Genomic DNA, 18,890 nt, shown 5'->3' on the forward strand with positions numbered 1-18,890 from the left:
GGGGGGGAAGCGTTTAGGACCGCATTTTGGCGATCATGAATGTGCTTTCTATTTTGTGGGAGTAAAATGATTTGGAGTTGGAAGGGAGAAAGTTCCGGAGGGGCTGTGAAGATTTGTGGGAAGTCAGGCACTTTTGTAGGTTTTCTCAGGCAGAAACCAGTCTTGCGAGGCCAAACAAGACCCACAACGGTCTACCAAGCAAGCGCAGCCTCCTGCTGGCTGACAGCCCAGAGCGCTCGGTGTAACCCAATGGCAGAGTGACTTGGGCTGCCTAACGTTTTCGGCGGTTGGGCACTGCAAATTTCGTTAGTGCAGGAGCAGGCTTGATGTACCGATACAAGGTTTGGCGCTAGTGGGTTGCGCCCTTCCACGCCCTTCCCCTCCAACATTTCCAGGGAAGGATGTGTGACTCACACTTTTTCCACGCTAAGCCCGAAATGGCCCGGTGTGCTCTTGAGGGCCCTGGCAAAAAACGATTGGTGCGTAAAAAGACCTATTGAGAAATCAACGGCTCGCGCAGTTTTAACGCGCACATCATTGCAGTGATTTTGCAGGAAACTCAAGGTAACTAACGACTCCCATTGAGACCAGATCGAAAACAAATTGGGAGACGCCAATTAGGCCATGATAGTCGCCCGTGTTACTGTGATCAATCATATAATCTATTTTGCTCCAGGGACAAGAAGCACGGTCGCGCAAACGAGCTCCGCCTCTTTGAGCCGTCCGCCAGCCGCAACCAATCAAACTTGGTGATGGATACTGGACGCGACAGCGTTCTCATTGGCCGATAGCTGCGAGCCGGGGACAAGGGGCCGCGTATAGGTCCCAAAGTAACCTCCTCTCAGCCAGCCTGGCCACGGATTCCTAGTTAGCGCATGCGACTGAGTAGGTAGCAACATTTGGTGCTCAAAAGTGCTGCCTGCCGGTTTACTTATGGGGCAACGCTGCCTTGGTCGACTTGGTTGACAAATCAAGGCATAGGGATGTGGTCTAGTGACGAACTTTCCTGCCATTTGGATTCTATGTTCGTTGTCGTCTTGCAGCCGATTCCAGATATGGAAATTGCATTTTCATCTCACTCCTCCACACATATTACGACGCAGGACTTTAGGCGAGTTTCTGAGCCTTGCATCCTGCATTGATATTATGGAGCAATCAACTACGAAGTACATTAATTATCTGTCTGTCAACCCACCTAGGGCGTGTGTGATGGATGTGATGTGGTTGTCGGTTCCATTGGGTGGGCTTGAAGGGGGCTGAGTGCGTATTCAGGCCTCGTGTCCCATGTCCTAGTGATGTCGTCCACCCACCCTTTTTATCTTATTAATAATCCCAAGCACCAAAATTCAAAATTGAGGCCTACGGTGTCAACGGGTACTTGCTACATCAGCCCTACGCAATCATGGAAACAACAAAACGGACACGGTTTCTTTCAACCAGCCGTGCGGGCTATGCCAAAGTACCAAGTGATTGAAGTTGGGATTGGTCTGATCTGGACAATCAGTAACAATCATCCAACTAAATGATCAATCCAAGTTACCCCAAGCAGCAATTCCGAGGCATTTATTTGCTTGCTTCTACCTAGGCACGCACTGAGTAGAATATAGGATCCAATCCTCAACTACAGGTTCGTGGCAGAAAAGCGGAGCCGGATTTCAGCGGCGTTATAGACTTCGTGCCGCGGCGGTACGTCGGGATAACGAAAGGATTCCGAGGTTTTGCACCGGGATGCGACCACGATGATCTGTTGTTTTCTACAGCTCTGAAATTGTGAAGGATTTACGACTTGTACTAGGCCGAGTAGTACAAAGGGTTGTTCGCGGTGTCCTGACCGTGACCGTGCCATGAACCTGACACCCTGACCGGCACATTTTTGAGAGCTACTTGGTACGAAGTGCGTTGGTGATTACTGGGCTCCTGGATTGATATCCATGTATAGTAGTACTCCGTACCGCCGCCCTGGAAACGTATTCCGCACCTCTGCTGGAAAGTGGAGAAACCAACTCTACAACAGTACAATGTTTCAATTCTTCAATTCAAAGGATTACTTTTGAAAAATTCTCTTGTATCCCCCCATTTCGACACTAGGTCTCTGGCGAATGAAAATGATCAATTCAACTTAGCAAAAGGCGGACGTCTCAGTTTGGCAACCTGAGAAAGTGTGAGTCACTCACCCCAAAGTCTAGCCTGGGCTTGAAGCAAGGGGGTGGGTCTGCAAATAGTATCTGCCGTATGTAATTTGGTGGTTTACTAAGGCCCCTTGCACTCGCCAAAGCGCGATCCCCCGGATCCAATTTTGGTTGTTGTTGCTTGGCGGGGCTTGCGGTGTTTTTTAATGGAAAACTCCATCTTGCAAGGTTCTCCAAAAAAAAAAAATGTATTTATTGTATTACATAGACAGGCTTGACAAGGTTCTCAAGCGGCACCATAATTGCGCCGTCTTACATGCCAATTCAGATCCCGAAGCGGCCACCTGCCTCAATTTCCACCTTTCATCAGTCAATTGTTACCCTCTCATTCCGCATTGAGCCAGAACACATAGAGGGTGGATTGCGGCGTTGCGGAGATTGCTTTTTTTTTTTTTTTCCTCCCCTTACTCTTGCCGGCCGAAACATGGACACATGCATAGACACACACACACACACACAACACAACACACAAACTCGATACGTGGACCGGCAAGGACCGGGTGTGTCTCCCCCGCAAACTATCGGGACCGTCCCGGACATTTATCTGCGTAACCCAACTTCTCCCGAGCCTCTCTATTCGACTGTGGAGCGTTGGTCAACCTGCATGCCTGGCAAATACGCTTCCGACCTGATTGCGTCAACGGCATGGTTGACCTCACTGGTCTTGTGATCATACGTGCATGCACCAACATTTCATCGTCCAAAGGTCCAGAGTCAAGCTGAATATCCACCACATTCGGATCTTGATAATAAATGAATGTTCTTGACTGGCTCAGGGTCGAGGCGTTTGTGTCTGGTTTTGTTGAGTGCAATCTGACAGAATCGGGTAGTGTCAAGGATTCAAATTATTGGTTAGATTGTGACGAGGAAGGCTCATATCCCATTTTGTCCCATTCTCTTTATCGAGGCCACGACGCCTATATGCCAAGAAGAAGAAACAGCATTAACAGAAAACTCGCTCTACCGTATCCTTGACTGATCATACAATGACCAAACATAAAGCAGAACCCGCTAAAACCAGCTATACATTCAATGGTCATAAAAGTGAAAAAAAAAAGAAAAGAAAAAAAAAAATCATAGATGGTCCGTGAGAGGCACCGCGCTTGACCCAGGGGCAAGCCCCTGAACCTCAGTGAGCGGTGCATGCTGCTTCCCCAGGTCGCTCAGCCCCGGGATTGCGGCCCCCGTTTGGGCCGGCTCCTGATCGCCGGCGCCGTGGGCGATTATTTGCTTCTTGCGAATGACGGCCTTCCACGCCTTTGCCTTCTCTTCGTCCTGCGCCGCCGCCTCGGCCTCGTCAAGCCATTTCTTCCACTCGTCCGTCATGGGTGCCGCTCCGCTGCGCAACACCCAGCCCGTCTTCTTGGTGGCCCGGATCGCATACCACAGCGTCCGCGTGAAGCTGGGGATATGCTCGTATTCATCATCGTGGATAAGTCTGTCACCGTCACCGTCGTCGGAGTCGTCGTGGCCGCCGCCGCCGCCGCCGCCGCCACCACCTTCCTCTTGCAGTTGCTGCTGCTGACGTCTGGACAAGTGCGCCCCCCGCAGCCCGGGCGGCGTCTCTTCATCACATGTGTACCGGCTCAAGTCCCAGAACAAGCTTCGCGGCAGCATGCCCATAGCCCAGTACATTGCATTCAGGCAGATGTAGCTGGAGCCGACAAAGAGCTGCATGTACCAGGAGCAGTTGCCCAGCAGCACGGTTGACAGCATGAGCATCATGGTGCCCAGTCCCATCATGAACCGGTACCACCTCTCGCCGACGCGGTACCTGCACTCCTCGGTCCCGGCCGTGTACAGCTCGCGGGCCACGTCCTCGGTGCAGCGAACCAGCACGAAGGCGCCCTCGCGCGTGCGGATCATGACGTCGCCGCGCGGCACCGCGTGGTGGTGCGTGCGCAGCATCAACACCGGCTTCCACCAGCTCGCGTAGCCCACGAGGCTGCTCTGCAGGCTGATGAGGGCGACCGCCACGGTCGCCGGCCCGTCGGTCCAGATGCGCGCCCCGACGAGCAGCGCCACCGTGAGCAGCATGCTGAACACGGCCAGGACGTGCAGCGGACTGAAGAGCGCCGCCGGGACCGCCGGCCTCTCTGCTCGGTTCACTAGACCCGGGTTGGACACAAGATCGGTGAGCCTTTCCCGTTTGGTATGCCGCCGGTGCATGCCTTGCTCTGGATCGGCCACGCGCCGCCCGTCCATGGAGGTTGTAGCCCCTGTTCGCTCGGTGTTGTCGTCTTGCATAGGACCGAATCCCTCTTGCAGTTCATACTCTTTTGTCTTGTTCCTAGAAACAGGCTCACGCCGCAGCAGCTGACGGACTTTTCCAAGCAAACCACCACCAGCCGCCGCCGCCGCCGCCACAGACGCAGAACGCCTTTCCTCAGGCACGAGATGGGTGTGTTGGATACGGAGTATCCTAAACTCAAACGGCTGGAGCTTGTCGAGTGGGTGGATGATGTTGGCGAAGAAGCCGACCGTGTCCAGGACGACGCCGCTATGCACGCCCGTCACCTTGGCTGGCGTCTGCGGCATCCTCTGCGGTCTGGAGGGTTTGAGGAGCGCCTGGGGCGCGGGGAGGATGCGCGGCAGCAGGCACAGGCTCGAGGCGGTGATGGCCTGCGAGTGCTCCGCCATGGACGACTCGCCGATGACGGCCAGCAGCGTGATGACGTCGAGCCGCCATTCCACGCTGTCCGTCTTGTCGTTTGGGACCTTGGGCCACCATTGCAAGAGGCCGTCCCGGGTTGCCTCGGGTTCTGTCATTTCCCCGCAGGCCTGACGGTGTACGAAAGGATTTAGGGGTAGGGCTGAGCAGGTAGGATCCTGCCAGGTTCGTGCTGCCTCAAAGCCAGCTCGCAACGCTGGGGGTACCCTCCTTGGCCGGTTGTAGTGCACAGAAGCTGGTAGATGCCTTGGCTGTACAACTCACCAACTAGCTCGGCTTACTGCGTGAGGTGTGCAGGGTTATGCCTAGTATGTGATATGAAATACTCAAAGCATCTCAAAGTAAACAAGGGATTCATGCAAAACGATGTTGATGTGAAGAAAACTATGACTGAAACAGAGACGGTCGAGGAGGTGATCCGAACTAGAGAACTAGAACTAGACTAGAACTAGTCTGGTCGGGGATTAAATGAATTGCAGGAATTGCAGTCGTGCCTGTCTAAAGAGCGCCCCCCAAAATCTTGTGAATGATCCCATTGACGTTGTGGCTGAAGGGCTGAGTTCCCAGACTTGCAGGGGACAAGCGCAAAAATGCCACTATGAGAAGACGACTGGTCGGGATGTTTTGAGGCGAACCATTCGACAATCTACAAGTGAGAGGCCAAGTAAACCCCGCCTCCAGAATCTGGACTGGGAAAAAAAAAAAAAAAAAAAAAAAAAGACAAGCGTGTGTTGCCTTTTTTTTTTTTTTTTTTTTTTTGGGTTGGCAGCGTGTCTGATCTGCAGAAAAGGAGCCTCAATGTCTTCATGCAACTCGCCGCGGGCGGATGCACAGCCCCAGAGTATGAGGCGGTAAAGTATACATTCTTGACGGCCGCCTGGGTGGCTGTGCCTAAACGTTTTCCAGAAGTCTAGCAAGTCTAGACTTCATCCTTGAATATATGAATCTGAGGCAGGGCCCCATGTGCAGTACAGAACAAACCTGCATTAGCCCCACTGCTTGTCAAAGTATAACAAACAAAACGTGTAAAAACCCCCTAAAAGGAGCACTAAGGCCGGCCGCAAATGACATCGTCAAATTAGTTTTGGCTCCTTGTTTCCTTTGACTCCATGTGCTGCGCTTCCAACATTCATCAGAGTCGTCAGACATCAATGTGAAAGAATAGTCCGTTCAATAGCACACCCCCCACGTAAATCCAACTGTCCTACAGCGAGTCCTTGGTCTAACGTCCACCATCTAGCCTAACGCCGCTGCAAAACTACCAAACGCCCGCCCATGCTTAAACTCCAAGCTGCAATGCATCTACCAAACAGCGCTGCGTAAAATACAACTTTCATATAATATTTGAATCCGGAGGAGCATGTCCTCCATCTACTAGACCTCGTTATCATCCGCCTTGAGATCCTTGTACTCCTCAATCAACCAGTGCACAAACTCACTCCACAGCTGCTCCCAACGCTCGTTGACCTCCCTGCGCTCGTCGTCAGAAAGGCAGGCATGTTCGATACTCCATTTGATGAGCTGCTTCCAGCCGTGAAGCGTGGTGTCGCTCCTTCCAACAAACATCTGGTAAAAGTCGTGGCTCAGCGAAGACCGGAAAAGTGTGCCGTTGTCGCTGTTCAGAGTGCAGTGCACGTTATTCGCCAGCAGGTTGTACATGGCGTGCCCTTTGACCCTTGGGGTCAATCCCAGGACTTCGTTCGAGATGGGGCAGAGCTCGAGGCAAATGTTGCGCTTCTTCATTTGCTCCATGATGTACGGGTGGCGTGCCAAGGCAAAACCGTGCCCGATGCGCTTCGAGTTGAGAAGCAGCGCATCGGTGAGGTTGCCGTCGGGTGTGTCGTCACCCATCTCGAGAGTCTCTCCGCAGTGGAACAGGAACGGAATATCGAGCCTCTCTTTGTTACATTGCTCCCTGAAGTTGAGAAATTCCGGCACAAAAAACTTGAGAGGATGACCGGCAGCCTCCTCACCCACGAGATCGAAACCTAAAATGACATGTCAATACAAACCAACAAGCCCCGAGACCACAACATGGATCGGAAAGGTTCTGAGCTTACCAGCTATCAGATCGGGCCAAATCTTTTTGAACTTGATGCATTCTTCCAGCGCATTCGCCACCTGCTCTCGTTTGAATATCCTTGGCGTACAGTAGATGACCTTGATGCCTTTAAAGTACACCTTTCGACCGTTCTGATGCGCCGGCGGCATAAACTCGTCGCAAACACTCTTGATCATCTTCATCATCGATTCATTATCATGCTTGGCGGAGCCGTCGTCGTAAAAGACTTGGTTCGTGTGCATGAAATTCGGCCTGATCTCTGCGTACTGGATATTGTCATCCACGAAATCCTGTAGACAAGCGCGGGTGTAGCTCTTGAACGCAGTTTCGTAGTTGAAAAGGCCCTTCATCATTCGAGTCCGGCCATTAAACTTTTCCCAAGCTCTTCAGTCCCAGTCATGGTCAGCAAAAGCGAGAAGTTGGGTAGAAAAGAAAACCCGAAGAAATCTGCCCGACTTACCCTGTGACTGTTTGGTGTATTCCGTAGGTCTCGTCCGCCCCAAACACGAGCTTGTTGAGCAACCATTCGTCGACGGAGCTCTCTACCAAACCGGCGCCCGAGAACTGCGCGCGAAAAGTAGCATATGGCATCCATTTACCTGCCACGTATCCTGGCTCGAACACGTTCCAGCCGGCCTCCTCACTCTCGACAGGAACAATGCTGAATTGTATTTCGCATAGATCCATGTCGCTTTTCTGCAGCAGTGGTCTGTTGCTATGGATAAACATTCGTTCTTGGTCTTTGGCGAGATCCAGCAGGAAATTTGGGTCGAGACAAGAGTTGAAGTGTATGTGAAGATGGGTACCCTTGGGCATGCGCCGAGCTACCTTGTAGAGGGCCGACTGGTTTATCAGGTCGACGTTGTGGAGGAAGTGATCCCCCATATGGCGCGCATGTGTTTGCCCACTGAAGCCTGACGTCTTTGAGGCGTTCGCAAACAGCTTTTCGTCTTTGTTCCTCAGGCGCTGCAAAACCTCGTTGGCCTCTCGCTCAGGCCCAGTCGCCTCCGCGAAGCAGTCATGGTCAAACGCCAGGGCATGCTCCCGAGACTTGAGTTCTGCGCGCGCAGTTTCATACTCTGACAGACCAGGCCCATCAGCCTTGAACGACTGTGGAATGGAGGTCCTGCGCAGACGCTGCCCGGAGGGTTGACCCTGAGAGGTCGCTGGCGTCTTCTCCCGTCGCTGTTGCACGGCGACGTCCAGCGCAGAGAGCGTGCTCCAGTTGGCGCTCTTTTCCAGCGAAGATGATGAATCCATGGCGCTGTCGATTTTGCGCTTCAAGTTGGTTGGCGAGGAGGCTCCAGGCAGGGAATGGCCCTTCTGATGTATAGCAGTCTTCTTCACGAACTTGGATTGCGCGCGTGTGAGAATGCCCGACCGTGACTTCCTTAATGGCAGTGACGATTTAGCAGAGGTTGCCGCTGATGGTGATTGTAGGGGTGGTGTATCTATGGCGTCTCCTTCACGTTGCTCCTTGTCCACTGTGGTGCAGTTGGACCCCATCAGAGCAGAAGATGCGGTCATCCGCCTGACGACAGGTCTTATATATCTCGTGTGCTGCTTTGTCCGATCCAAATCCCACGACCTCTTTCCACACCAAGTACTGGCATTACCAGTTGGCCGCCCTTGTCGATGCGAATGGATGGTAGGGCTAAATTAAGCTCTGTAGTGAAACGAACAAAGATATTTGGCGCCGGTTGTAAAAAACCAATAAAGACGCGATGCACCTGTTTGCGAAACCACTCGCCGAATGTTGATGAAGTACCCCCGGAAATGGTTGGGTCATCAAAGAGAAAAATCAACTTGTTGAGTCAACGGTCGCGAAGATTTAGCGACTGCGCTCTTGCATTGGAGGTTGGAGTCAAATGCTGGTTTGTTGGTTAACCACGTTTGTTCGTCAGATCAACTTCAATTCTGCTCGACTTTAGCGCGGGCTCAATTTGCGATCATGACTGTACGAACGCAAGGAATCCATCCTTCGACTCTCGTTTAGGCCCGGCGTATCGGTAACCTCAGCCGCCCAGGTTTTGGGGCTACAGACATGGCAAGGCAGGCGACAGTTTGCTTTACGGAGTGAAGGTGATGGTGGACAATGTAGTGTACTAGAGGCAGCTATCTCATTGGTAGCATCCAAGCACCTGCATCTACCTAGAGTGAGCTAAGCCCAGAGGCGCAGGCATTCAATGACCACCAACAGAAGCGGGGCAGGGTAGGTTTGGGAATTTACCCGCAGCATCGGGTCATTTACTTCTCTTGGCTTCTAGATCCAGCCGTTATGTAGAATTATGTTCAGTGGCTGTGTATCATCTTCCCTCTGATACCAAACACATCTTACATCGCCTGCTCAAGGCTATGCATTTTGGCAGATTTTTATCATATTTTTGTAGAAGAGGTGTAAAAATACATCAAAGTCGATACATGTTTGACGAATTGGTATATAAACTACAGGCTCCGAGACTACTTTCTCAAGGGGCCTTTGGCTTGAATACTAGGTGACCTGTCTGAAGCCCTTTCATGTAATGAAAAATATTGAAGCTGGATGCTGGGACAAGTCGATAGTAAGGCTAAGTTGTCATCTCCATCTATGACCCTACGCCACGCGGTACAAGTCAGTCAAGCCAAGACAGTTGAAGCTATGTTTTCTTCATGTCAAGATCAACATCCTGACAACTGTTTATTCCTTGCCTAAACTGCCTTCCACTTCCTGTCAAGCAGTTCGCTACTCACCGCAACTGCCAACTTGCGTCCTGGAATTACCTACATAGAGGAGAGTATCATTCTCGCCTGTAACAAAAGGGGATACTCAAAACAAGAAAAAAGAAAAAAAAAAGCAAAAAGAAAACTGGCAAAGTAACCCCGGGATTCCAAAGCAATTTTGACAACAAAATCCAGTATGTCGTGAAAGAAAACCAATATAATCCGTTCCTAATGCCCCATTAACTCCTATGTAAGCAATTGAGTGGCGAATGTCAATAAAACGTGAAAACGAGGCAGGTATATCCCAGTGATGACCCAAGACCAAAATGTCGAGGACAAGGCCGAGCGTCGCGGAGAACCCCAGTGAACAAGAGCTTTCCTGCTGTCGCTGTATCTTCTGCTTCAGGGCGCTTTCGGAAAATAAAAGTCCGCAAGAACGTCACTATCCTGCCGTTGCAGGTTCGGAACGTCCAGTTCCTGATGGAAGCTCGCTTGACGGTCTAGCAGCCGGCCGGTATAGGAAGTTATCGAGATGCCTGCCCCTATGGTGCAGAGAACCTTAACAGCAGAGACCACGACAGGGATAGTGACGTAACACTCGGCTTCGTTTTGACTCTCGGATCTGATGAGCCTGACACCGACGAAATGTTTGGCCACTACACGTCGTCCATAGTGCCGGCGGGCTCCTCATCTTCGTCGCCGAAGCTGGCCACAGATGACATGTCGCTGTCATCCTCGCTTTCATTTCCTGCATCGGCTGCAGCCTCCTTGCTTGCATATCTTTGCACGTACTCTATTTGCAGAATTAGTGCATATGAAACAGTAATATCGGTTATCAAGGCTTAAATGAGCTGACCTTTAACCTTGGCTTCGTACGACTTTGGCTCCCTAAGCATCAGTGCAGCCGCTTCACCGTTCAACGGGTCGGTCGGGTTCGGATACCGGAGCAGCTGTGGCAGGAACACCTCAAAGATGTTGATCATGTCGAACATGGGCGACCATGTTTGGTTTATCACATCCAGACATACCGAGCCAGACCTAGTTTGACGGCACTAAGCGTCAGCCATTAAGTCCACCACTTGCACCAAGTCAACAAAGTGCGTATGGGCTACGTACAGCTCGTCGATATTTGGGTGGAAGATCCTATTGACGAATCCGATGCTGGGCGACTTGTATGGGTACTGATCTGGTAGCTCCACGTGAACTTTCCAGGTTCCGCCTTCAAAGGGTGCTGAGTTCCAAGATCGAACCACGTTAGCCCTACTTTTCGAACCAATCCGCCGTCGGTATAAGACTATGGAGCCTGGTGTAGCCTTTATTGGCACAGGGAAACTAACTCTCTTCCGGACCCTTGAACACAACGTAGAATTCTTGCCTGTCATAGTGATGCTGTTTAGTCTCGTCGTCCGTCTCATAAAGAATTTTCGTGAGCGACAGGAGGAAGGGCTCGCGCAGGGGCGTTGTATCGTAATCCGATGGGAATGGTTAAGGCGCCACGCTTACACTACAGGAAGTGACATGCATGTTAGCTGCAGCATCTTGACGCGGGGCTATCAAGTAAATGCAGAGTTTAAGATTCCCTTAGATGTAATACATACTGTTGTCGTTGACCAGGGTAACCTCATAGTCACTCATCATCCTTTCAACCTGTTAGCTACTTGGATATGAGGGCTTCTTCGGGACCTCTTCTCACATCCTATAGTGGAAAGACATTTGTTAGCTTGGTATCCCTCACAAACAACGGAGGCGAGAAAGCACCAACTTCATGACCTATAGAGCCAAAGAATATTGTCAGCAACCGAGTTCCTCATCAGCGTTGTTGGTTCCGGTGCACTTACATCCGTCTCGATCCTCCTCCGTGGACTACTCATCTTGGCTGGTTGTCTGTTCGCTGTCCGATCGACGGTTCCGTCGTGCTCGCCTTAGGCTGGAAGAATGTCTTGATTAGGTGTCGCGGGTGGTCGCTGCACCAGCCGTATTGACCGGGTCGTTGGGGTAATTTATGTGGTTTTATAGTCCAGGTCACACACGAGCCGGAACGAACAGTCTGGATCGTTTGTCGGAGCGACGCACAGCAAGCAGCGGTCTGGTTTGTTGCGAGTTAGTGTCGGTGTCGATACGCAACCAACAAAAAAAGGCGCAAGATTGCTGTCGTTCCAGAGGGTTCGCTTGGAAAGTGGACAAAGAGGTACTTGGCTGTTGGGTGAAAAACCGGGGGTTTAAGAAGAGTTGCCGTTGTGCACGCAACGGTTTGGGCAGATGTCGTCAGTTAGGCAGATGGCTCATGCAGGGCGGGGAGTTGGGGCCTGACGAGACGCGGGCTGCTCCATGTCATTGACGGGGATCATGAATGTAACCCACCCACCCCCTCGATAAGGCTAGAACTGGCAAGCCAATTTATATCCGATAAGAGTAAGAGAGCAATCAGCAAAGCAGTTCGCCGCGCCCCCGCCCGAAGCACTAGGCTAAAAGTCACGAGACGCCAGAGTTTCTTCAGGTTAAAACATGTTTGTTTGTTTGTTCGAATCAGCTGGCCAGGCTTCTTCCACCAAGCAGGTTAGGCGCAATTGCTTTGTTGTGCAACGCTACAGATGTGCGCATCGCGAGAAAGCTTGCCGAATCGATTGGTGGCGCCAGCCTAGGAAGGGAGCAACTGACAAGTGTTCGTCCTACTGTCACTGCACTTGACGACTAAATGGATCGGACCATACTTCTGGAAGACTACGGCATGGTTAGTAGGCTTTGACTAGTTTAGGTACGTAAAATCGGTGAGCGAGATCTCTTCTCGAGACCTACGGCCCCCTGATTCACCCCTGATGTACAGTAGCTACTATTCTAGCTGTAACAGAGCACTGTCAGATTCAAAGCGACCACAAACAGTCGTCCAACACGGCAGGACGCTGTATGTGTACACCATAAACACACTACTTTTCAGTATCAATTAACGCAATGAACGGAAAAGGCATAACTGCTGATGTGGCCATGCCGCCATGGTATCGCTGGTCGCATAGTCAACGGTGAATAAGCGGAGTCCACCTGACTCTGACCACCCACCGGGATGGGGTCCAAGAAGATCCGATCTTCAGGCACTTGCCGTCCGTCCAGTTTCGAGCCTCGGCTCTTGCGGTATTACTCACTCATCTTCAAAACACCCAAGTGGAAATTTGTCACGTGACCGCCTTGTCCAAGCGGTTGACAAACAAAAAGGGTCTACAAGTCACTCCCCAGCACAGGAAGTACGAGCCGGGTACCTTTCCGCATGCTCAAAACCCCTGTCCGAGCCATTGCTGGTTCAGTCCGGGATTAGAAAAAACACCAGAATTTTGAGAGATGTTCCCCAATGTACGCGTGCAAAAATCATCATGACCTTAGTTATTAAAGAACGAAATGTGGCCGAGCCCCAGAAAATTTCCTGTCATGTATTTCTCTTCTTCTGTTCCAATCTCCCGTCACTCATAATCAAATTTGAGAGCAGGAAAAGTTGGGTTGCAATTTGAAAGCGAATTACGTTTACACACAGCAACCAAGAGGTATTCCTTTTTTGTGCATCTGTACTCTGGAGCACGTGCTTTTCTCCAAGTACACGGTACATCCCACCACTGCAATTGGTGCACGTGACCCCAAGTACTATAAACATGCACCCGCCCGCAGCCACAAAGGCCCTGGCCCGGTCGTGTACTTCAGTGGCTTCCGCATTGGGGGTCAAGGGTCGCGCGATCAACTTGCTCAGGACACAACAGCCATGCCGCGCTTTGAGCAGCATCGCAGCGTCGCCGGCAAGATATTCGATCCGCCCAGCCCAGGCGTCTACTGCGACCTCACAGCACCCGCAGCAGCGGCAACAATGCAGACATAGCTCGCATTCCCCAATGGGCACACCTATTGCCAACCAGCGCAAGAAGGTAACCCTCGGCACCCTGCGTTCCCTATATAAAAAAGGGGAACCAATCACCGTCATGACGGCGCATGACTTTCCCAGCGCCCATGTCGCCGATGCTGCCGGCATGGACATCATCCTCGTGGGCGACAGCCTGGCCATGGTCGCCCTTGGTATGCAGGATACCAGCGAGGTCGTGTTGGAGGAGATGTTGCTGCACTGCCGGTCAGTCGCAAGGGCCACAAAATCCGCTTTCACCGTAAGTCGACCCCATTCCCTACTTCTTGCATGTACCACCTACCCAACCCTGGCATTCCCCATGCTAACATTTAAACCAAGATTGGTGACCTTCCTATGGGATCCTACGAGGTTTCCCCAGAACAGGCCCTTCAGACAGCTATCCGCTTTGTCAAGGAAGGCCGGGTGCAGGGCATCAAGATCGAAGGCGGCCGGGAGATGGCGCCGACAATTCGCAAAATCACGGGCGCTGGCATTCCCGTCCTGGGCCACATTGGGTTGACTCCCCAGCGCCAACACTCGCTCGGTGGATTCCGAGTGCAAGGCAAAACATCTGCTGCAGCCCAATCTCTTCTGCAAGATGCCCTAGCAGTTCAGGAAGCCGGGTGCTTTGCCACAGTCGTCGAAGCCGTCCCCGCCGAGGTTTCCTCCCTTTTGACCAAGAAGCTGTCCATTCCGACGATTGGTATCGGTGCGGGCAATGGCTGCTCCGGACAGGTCCTGGTGCAGATCGACATGACGGGCAACTTCCCGCCCGGCCGTTCCCTGCCAAAGTTCGTCAAGAAGTATGGAGACGTTTGGGGAGAGTCAATGAGGGCGATTGAGGCTTATCGAGATGAGGTCAAGAGCAGAGCCTATCCTGGCCCTGAGCATACGTATCCGATGCCAAGCGAGGAGCTTGCTGCGTTTAAAGCCGCGATTGAGGGCGAGCAGAGTTTGGAATAGACAAGAGAGCGTTGCTGCGCATGATTACCTGTATAGCGTTGGAGTTGCGTGTTAGTACATAGGCGTTGTGCTTGCATGGAGCGGCATTCTTTAGATTTGCATACATTTAGCTTGTTTGGAGGCCATTTATAGGCCTCGAGGCACCAATCAGCCTGCATATAGTCGCTGGAAGGCAAGTATATAGGCATTTAATAGACCATCTGAGCAACTCTCGTCTTTTCATCAAGAGTGCTGCAAATGTTATAAACGTTCCCCGGCACTGCCGTAGAGATACACTATCCAAAGGCAGGAGTCATGGAGTAAGATACGTTGAGTTGGCCGTTCGAATCTTTGAAGCACTGTTTGAGCACTCAAAGCAGGTCAGCAACCGATAACAGTTTCCCGGATCCATCCTGCGTAGCCCGAATGTGTCACGGGCGAAGTAACTGACCCGGTGCAGATTCCCGACAATCTCGTCAAGGGCGGGTGCAAACGTCGAGTTGATGTACAGAAACACGCTCTCGCCATTGCCGACCTTGAGAGTACGGCGCAGGTACGCGACCACCGCCTCGAACCGCTGCGCAGCGCTGATCTTGCACAGCTCCTTCCTCAGCGCCGGCGCGCTGCCCCCGACCGGCTTGAAGCGCACCACGACCTTTTGATCAGCCGGAAACTCTCCCGCCGTCGCCAGCGCGGCTGTGGCGTCGCGCGGGAGCTGCGTCAGCATCACCGACGCCGACATGGTCAGTGGCAGGTCCGGAGACGGTGGAGACGCATCGTTGTCGTCGTCGGCGTCGGGCGCATCGTCGGGGATGGGAGTCGTAGATGAGGATGCGAGCGCTGCTGTTAATGAGGATGGCGCTAGCGGCGGTGTTGGCGTCGAGAGGGACGGGCGCCGTAGCTGAGGGTTCCGCGTGTAACGTGTCGGTGGCGAGGACATTGTGAATGGGCGCTCAAGCAAGCACGGGCAAGCGTCGCATCCGGCTCGTTACCGATCCGTCAACAAATAACGCCTCCCTCTTGACAGACGACCCGTGGGATGTTCAGCAACCAAAGTATCAAGGTAACCAAGCTGATGCGTAGAACGAAGGGGTTACATGAAGGCAAAAGGCTAGGCCAGACCAGACCTAGGGACTAGCGACAGCGCTACGCTATGAAGACTAAACCCCACTTCAGCGTTGGAGAAGCTTACCCCACATCGCGCGTCATTCCAAAGGACCGTAAGGCTAACCCCTACCATGGCAGAGTACTCTTGGGATAGAACCGGCGTTGCATCAGCACGAACAAACCTCACGCAAATCGCTGTTCTGCCCCCAGCTTGCTTCAAACAGAATCTTCATTGATAATTCTATATCATACAAGTTACTCTGACCTATGATATATATCCATCCTGCGTCCTTCCTTACTTCATCTCCCAGAGCCACGGGAATGCCATAGGCTCTAATGAACATAATCTTCAAACAAGGTATCAGAGTACCTGGAACGAGCTTCCAATACGGTGCACCCATCATAAGCAGTGCAAATCTTCTTGAGACCAGGATTTTCGATTCCGTTGGACTCTCGAGGAAAAAGCCTGTTGGGTTTTCCGATCGAGGGCAATGGTGATCTACTGAGGTAGGTCTGGACTGACAATGTGACAGACAGAGACCGTTCTATATGTGCTTCTGAAAAGTATTAAGAGTGGTTTTAAAACGCTTGCGCCCAAAATAAAGAGTGGAAGAATAAGATACTCCCGCCGCCTATGCATAAGTATGGATAAAAGACGCCATGCGTTGCGTTGAGTGTTGGCAAAAATAAAAAAGACCGAGTGCCAAAAAGTCAAGGGCTTGGAAAGCATGGGGAGGCAGCCGACAACCCCAAGAACCAGCCGAGAAGTGGAACGGTTATTTTGGTTGGATTGTCCGAGTCGCGCAAGGGTATCTGCGAAGGTGGCATGTGGTAAAAGCAGACGGGTGACTGAACAGCTTGTGTTGGATTCATAACTGGAGTGTTACTAGTCGCTAAGGCGGTACTTCGGGGTGACGTGGATAGGGTCTGGCAGGCCAACGAACTAGAGTCGTATTTGAAGACTGGGGCAACAGAGTACCGCGAGTATAAGTCCTTGATTATCAGTACTGGTCGTCGTTCTGCTCCACTGTCTCATCGCTGTATAGATGATGATGAGGAAGAGGCCGGCGCTCAAGCTGTTCGAGGAGACGATCCAGATCTTCCCAGTTTTCATCGTTTTCGGCGAATTTCCGGTGAGTGCGTGATTGGATATGCTATTATGGATTTGTTAGTTGATGAGAGCTAGGACGGCGGGCTGAGAAAGAATAAACCATACCTCTTCAAAGTCTGCAAATTTGTCCTGGCAGTTCTCACAATATCCAGGTTTCGGATCACGCTTCTTAGGCTTTGGCTGGAGCTTGGAGGGCACGCTATGGGTCCGTCTATGCTGAGTCTCCTCACCCTCGAAAATGAGCCGAGGGTTGCCTAAGCTGGTCGAACGACTGAGAGGGCCGCTGTCCACACTCATTTCGGCGTGACGGCGAGAGCTGGGATCCTGAGAGACGGATCCACTCTTCGCCAGGACCTTGCGCTGCAGGCCCAGAACCTCCTTGCTCACACCCGACTTGTTGCCAGCAATAGTCCCCGTAGTCGATGATATCATCTGGGATCGGATGGCAGATGTTATGTTGGAAGCCTGGAGCCCGGAAGCAACCGGTTCCCCTGCAAAAATCCGTGCAGGTCTCGAGCGGTTCGTGCTGATGAAGGCGTTCGACAGAGCATCCTCTTTGGACAGCTTGGTGCCTTGCGCAGAATCCATGAGAGCATTCCCACCAATCGTTGTTTTGGACGGAAACAGAATACGATTAGTAGAGACCTCGCTCATTTCTGCCAACGGTCTTTTTCCAGTAATGGGTTTCGGCCGGGAGATCTGTGTGGGCGGCTGAAGCTTTGGGGCAGAGCCCACGGCAGCATTCACAGCTGCTTGTCGAGCAACCTCACGCTCCTTTTTCGAGTGTTTTTCTTGATCATAGTCCTCAACAAAAGGACAACGCCCACTCCCTGATGCTCGGAACTGAGGCCAATCTCCCTTCATCTTGTCGGCAACCTTCGCATACTCGCGAGCCATGATTGGACGCTGCTTCTGCTCAATGTCATAGATATATATGAACGGACCCTTGAATATATGCATTTCCTTTGTCGATGCTGTTGGGTCGCGATCCGAGGGGCCACTGACGCGTTCCTTGTTCAACATTTGCAATGGGTTGCTCTGCTCCACCGTCTTGGTAGTACGTCCACCTTGTCCTATGGTAGCAGCACGATAAGGATCCGATTCTGTGAGCATATCGAGAATGCGCTGCATCTTTTCCAGCGACCAAATCTTCTTGCCCATGGTCAGGGCCCGCCCCAAAATATCATTTTGCTGGCGAGGCGCCTTAGGTCTCCGCACGACATCCTCTCCCAGCTGTATGGGAGGCCTTCTCCCTGCCGGATGCGTGTCAAACAATTTCCGCTTGGCGCAGTTCGAGTCAAGGTTTCGGCTCAAAAGCGACGGGTTTATGGTCTGAGGTTCTTGCTCGTCGCGGTCCGTTTTCGCGCTCAGGTCAGGCTTGGGCTTTTGGGAGGTCTGCGGCTGAGGGATAGGCCTGGTGGTAACGACATGGGAAATGCTGATCGAGAAGAACTTGTCCTCTCTCTGTAAATACTTATCAGCACATGACGTCTTCAGAATAGGGGCAGGGGCTACTTCGACAAAAGGGATCACACTTACAGCACCTAAAGCCGCAATCTGCCTCTCGATTTTGGGTAAAACCTCATGAGGAAGGTTGTCGAGGTAGAAGACATGCTTGACAAACTGCTGCTTCTGCGCTGCAGCCCATTTCTTAAAATCGTGCACATCCTCATCTGCCAATTGTGCCTTGACATGTTGCTGTGAGGCTGCATCCCTATCCCTGTGTCCACCAACAGCCCGGCTTTGGGTGATGGTATGTGTTGTAGTTCTGGCCTTAACAGGCGACCGAGCAGTGACACGGTAGGTGGATGGGTTGCTTATCATCTGCTTCTTGGCTGGGGGTGGCTGCCCATAAAGCTCCTCCCGCTGATTGCTGGCATGTGAGCGTTTCACGGGCTTGGGATGTGCGACCGCCATGGGCCTCATGGGCGAGTTAGCGGCATTAGGGTTGCTCGACAGAGGCACTCTAGACCGAGAAGACATGGCCGTCTGGTGAAATGACACCGGAGACGGGATCAGTGATACAGTTGCCATAAAATCAACAGGACAAAGTCGGCATAGCCTGTGCCGCGCTGCCTTTCTTTTGACCTGGATGACGACTGAACTGAACTGAATTGGCGAACCGTCGAAACCCGGGTTGCTCGTGACTCGTGGAAGCGGTAGGGAGGTAGTCGAGCTTGTCAGAAGAACCTGCTCGAGGGTTGTGGTGTGGAATATGCTGCGTGATGTAT

The 18,890-nt window shown here is 52.1% G+C and overlaps 9 protein-coding genes across 9 annotated transcripts in view; 2 read left to right on the forward strand and 7 right to left on the reverse strand.

The window, feature by feature from the left end:
- Positions 1-538, reverse strand: part of PpBr36_08562 (uncharacterized protein) — a gene marked incomplete at both ends in the record, with an annotated part of 1,971 nt that extends 1,433 nt beyond the window's left edge. The window contains 3 exons of the mRNA XM_029895691.1: positions 177-271; positions 415-462; positions 534-538. Coding sequence (XP_029746855.1) covers positions 177-271; positions 415-462; positions 534-538 — 148 coding nt within the window. The remainder of the gene's footprint in view (positions 1-176; positions 272-414; positions 463-533) is intronic.
- Positions 539-1,621: 1,083 nt separating this feature from the next.
- Positions 1,622-1,871, reverse strand: PpBr36_08563 (uncharacterized protein; the record flags this gene model as incomplete). The annotated part of the gene is made up of 2 exons (XM_029895692.1): positions 1,622-1,762; positions 1,833-1,871. 2 exons carry the CDS (start codon positions 1,869-1,871, stop codon positions 1,622-1,624), a joined length of 180 nt encoding a protein of 59 aa, XP_029746853.1.
- A 1,392-nt stretch (positions 1,872-3,263) lies between these two features.
- On the reverse strand, positions 3,264-4,958 carry PpBr36_08564 (uncharacterized protein; the record flags this gene model as incomplete). Its single annotated transcript, XM_029895693.1, has 1 exon — positions 3,264-4,958. The coding sequence occupies one exon, from the start codon at positions 4,956-4,958 to the stop codon at positions 3,264-3,266; it is 1,695 nt and encodes a 564-aa protein (XP_029746847.1).
- A 1,276-nt stretch (positions 4,959-6,234) lies between these two features.
- Positions 6,235-8,449, reverse strand: PpBr36_08565 (uncharacterized protein; the record flags this gene model as incomplete). The annotated part of the gene is made up of 3 exons (XM_029895694.1): positions 6,235-6,848; positions 6,921-7,306; positions 7,383-8,449. The coding sequence occupies 3 exons, from the start codon at positions 8,447-8,449 to the stop codon at positions 6,235-6,237; spliced, it is 2,067 nt and encodes a 688-aa protein (XP_029746846.1).
- A 1,829-nt stretch (positions 8,450-10,278) lies between these two features.
- On the reverse strand, positions 10,279-11,004 carry PpBr36_08566 (uncharacterized protein; the record flags this gene model as incomplete). Its single annotated transcript, XM_029895695.1, has 3 exons — positions 10,279-10,415; positions 10,479-10,660; positions 10,739-11,004. 3 exons carry the CDS (start codon positions 11,002-11,004, stop codon positions 10,279-10,281), a joined length of 585 nt encoding a protein of 194 aa, XP_029746849.1.
- A 2,253-nt stretch (positions 11,005-13,257) lies between these two features.
- Positions 13,258-14,462, forward strand: PpBr36_08567 (uncharacterized protein; the record flags this gene model as incomplete). Its single annotated transcript, XM_029895696.1, has 2 exons — positions 13,258-13,758; positions 13,839-14,462. The coding sequence occupies 2 exons, from the start codon at positions 13,258-13,260 to the stop codon at positions 14,460-14,462; spliced, it is 1,125 nt and encodes a 374-aa protein (XP_029746848.1).
- A 275-nt stretch (positions 14,463-14,737) lies between these two features.
- PpBr36_08568 (uncharacterized protein) lies at positions 14,738-15,381 on the reverse strand (the record flags this gene model as incomplete). The annotated part of the gene is made up of 2 exons (XM_029895697.1): positions 14,738-14,800; positions 14,893-15,381. The coding sequence occupies 2 exons, from the start codon at positions 15,379-15,381 to the stop codon at positions 14,738-14,740; spliced, it is 552 nt and encodes a 183-aa protein (XP_029746862.1).
- PpBr36_08569 (uncharacterized protein) lies at positions 14,757-15,346 on the forward strand (the record flags this gene model as incomplete). The annotated part of the gene is made up of 2 exons (XM_029895698.1): positions 14,757-14,761; positions 15,133-15,346. 2 exons carry the CDS (start codon positions 14,757-14,759, stop codon positions 15,344-15,346), a joined length of 219 nt encoding a protein of 72 aa, XP_029746860.1.
- A 1,168-nt stretch (positions 15,382-16,549) lies between the features above and the next one.
- PpBr36_08570 (uncharacterized protein) lies at positions 16,550-18,693 on the reverse strand (the record flags this gene model as incomplete). The annotated part of the gene is made up of 3 exons (XM_029895699.1): positions 16,550-16,702; positions 16,765-18,123; positions 18,199-18,693. The coding sequence occupies 3 exons, from the start codon at positions 18,691-18,693 to the stop codon at positions 16,550-16,552; spliced, it is 2,007 nt and encodes a 668-aa protein (XP_029746700.1).
- Between the last annotated feature and the right edge of the window lie 197 nt (positions 18,694-18,890).

Source organism: Pyricularia pennisetigena, chromosome 5, assembly GCF_004337985.1.
Source record: "Pyricularia pennisetigena strain Br36 chromosome 5, whole genome shotgun sequence".
Lineage (NCBI taxonomy): Eukaryota > Fungi > Ascomycota > Sordariomycetes > Magnaporthales > Pyriculariaceae > Pyricularia > Pyricularia pennisetigena.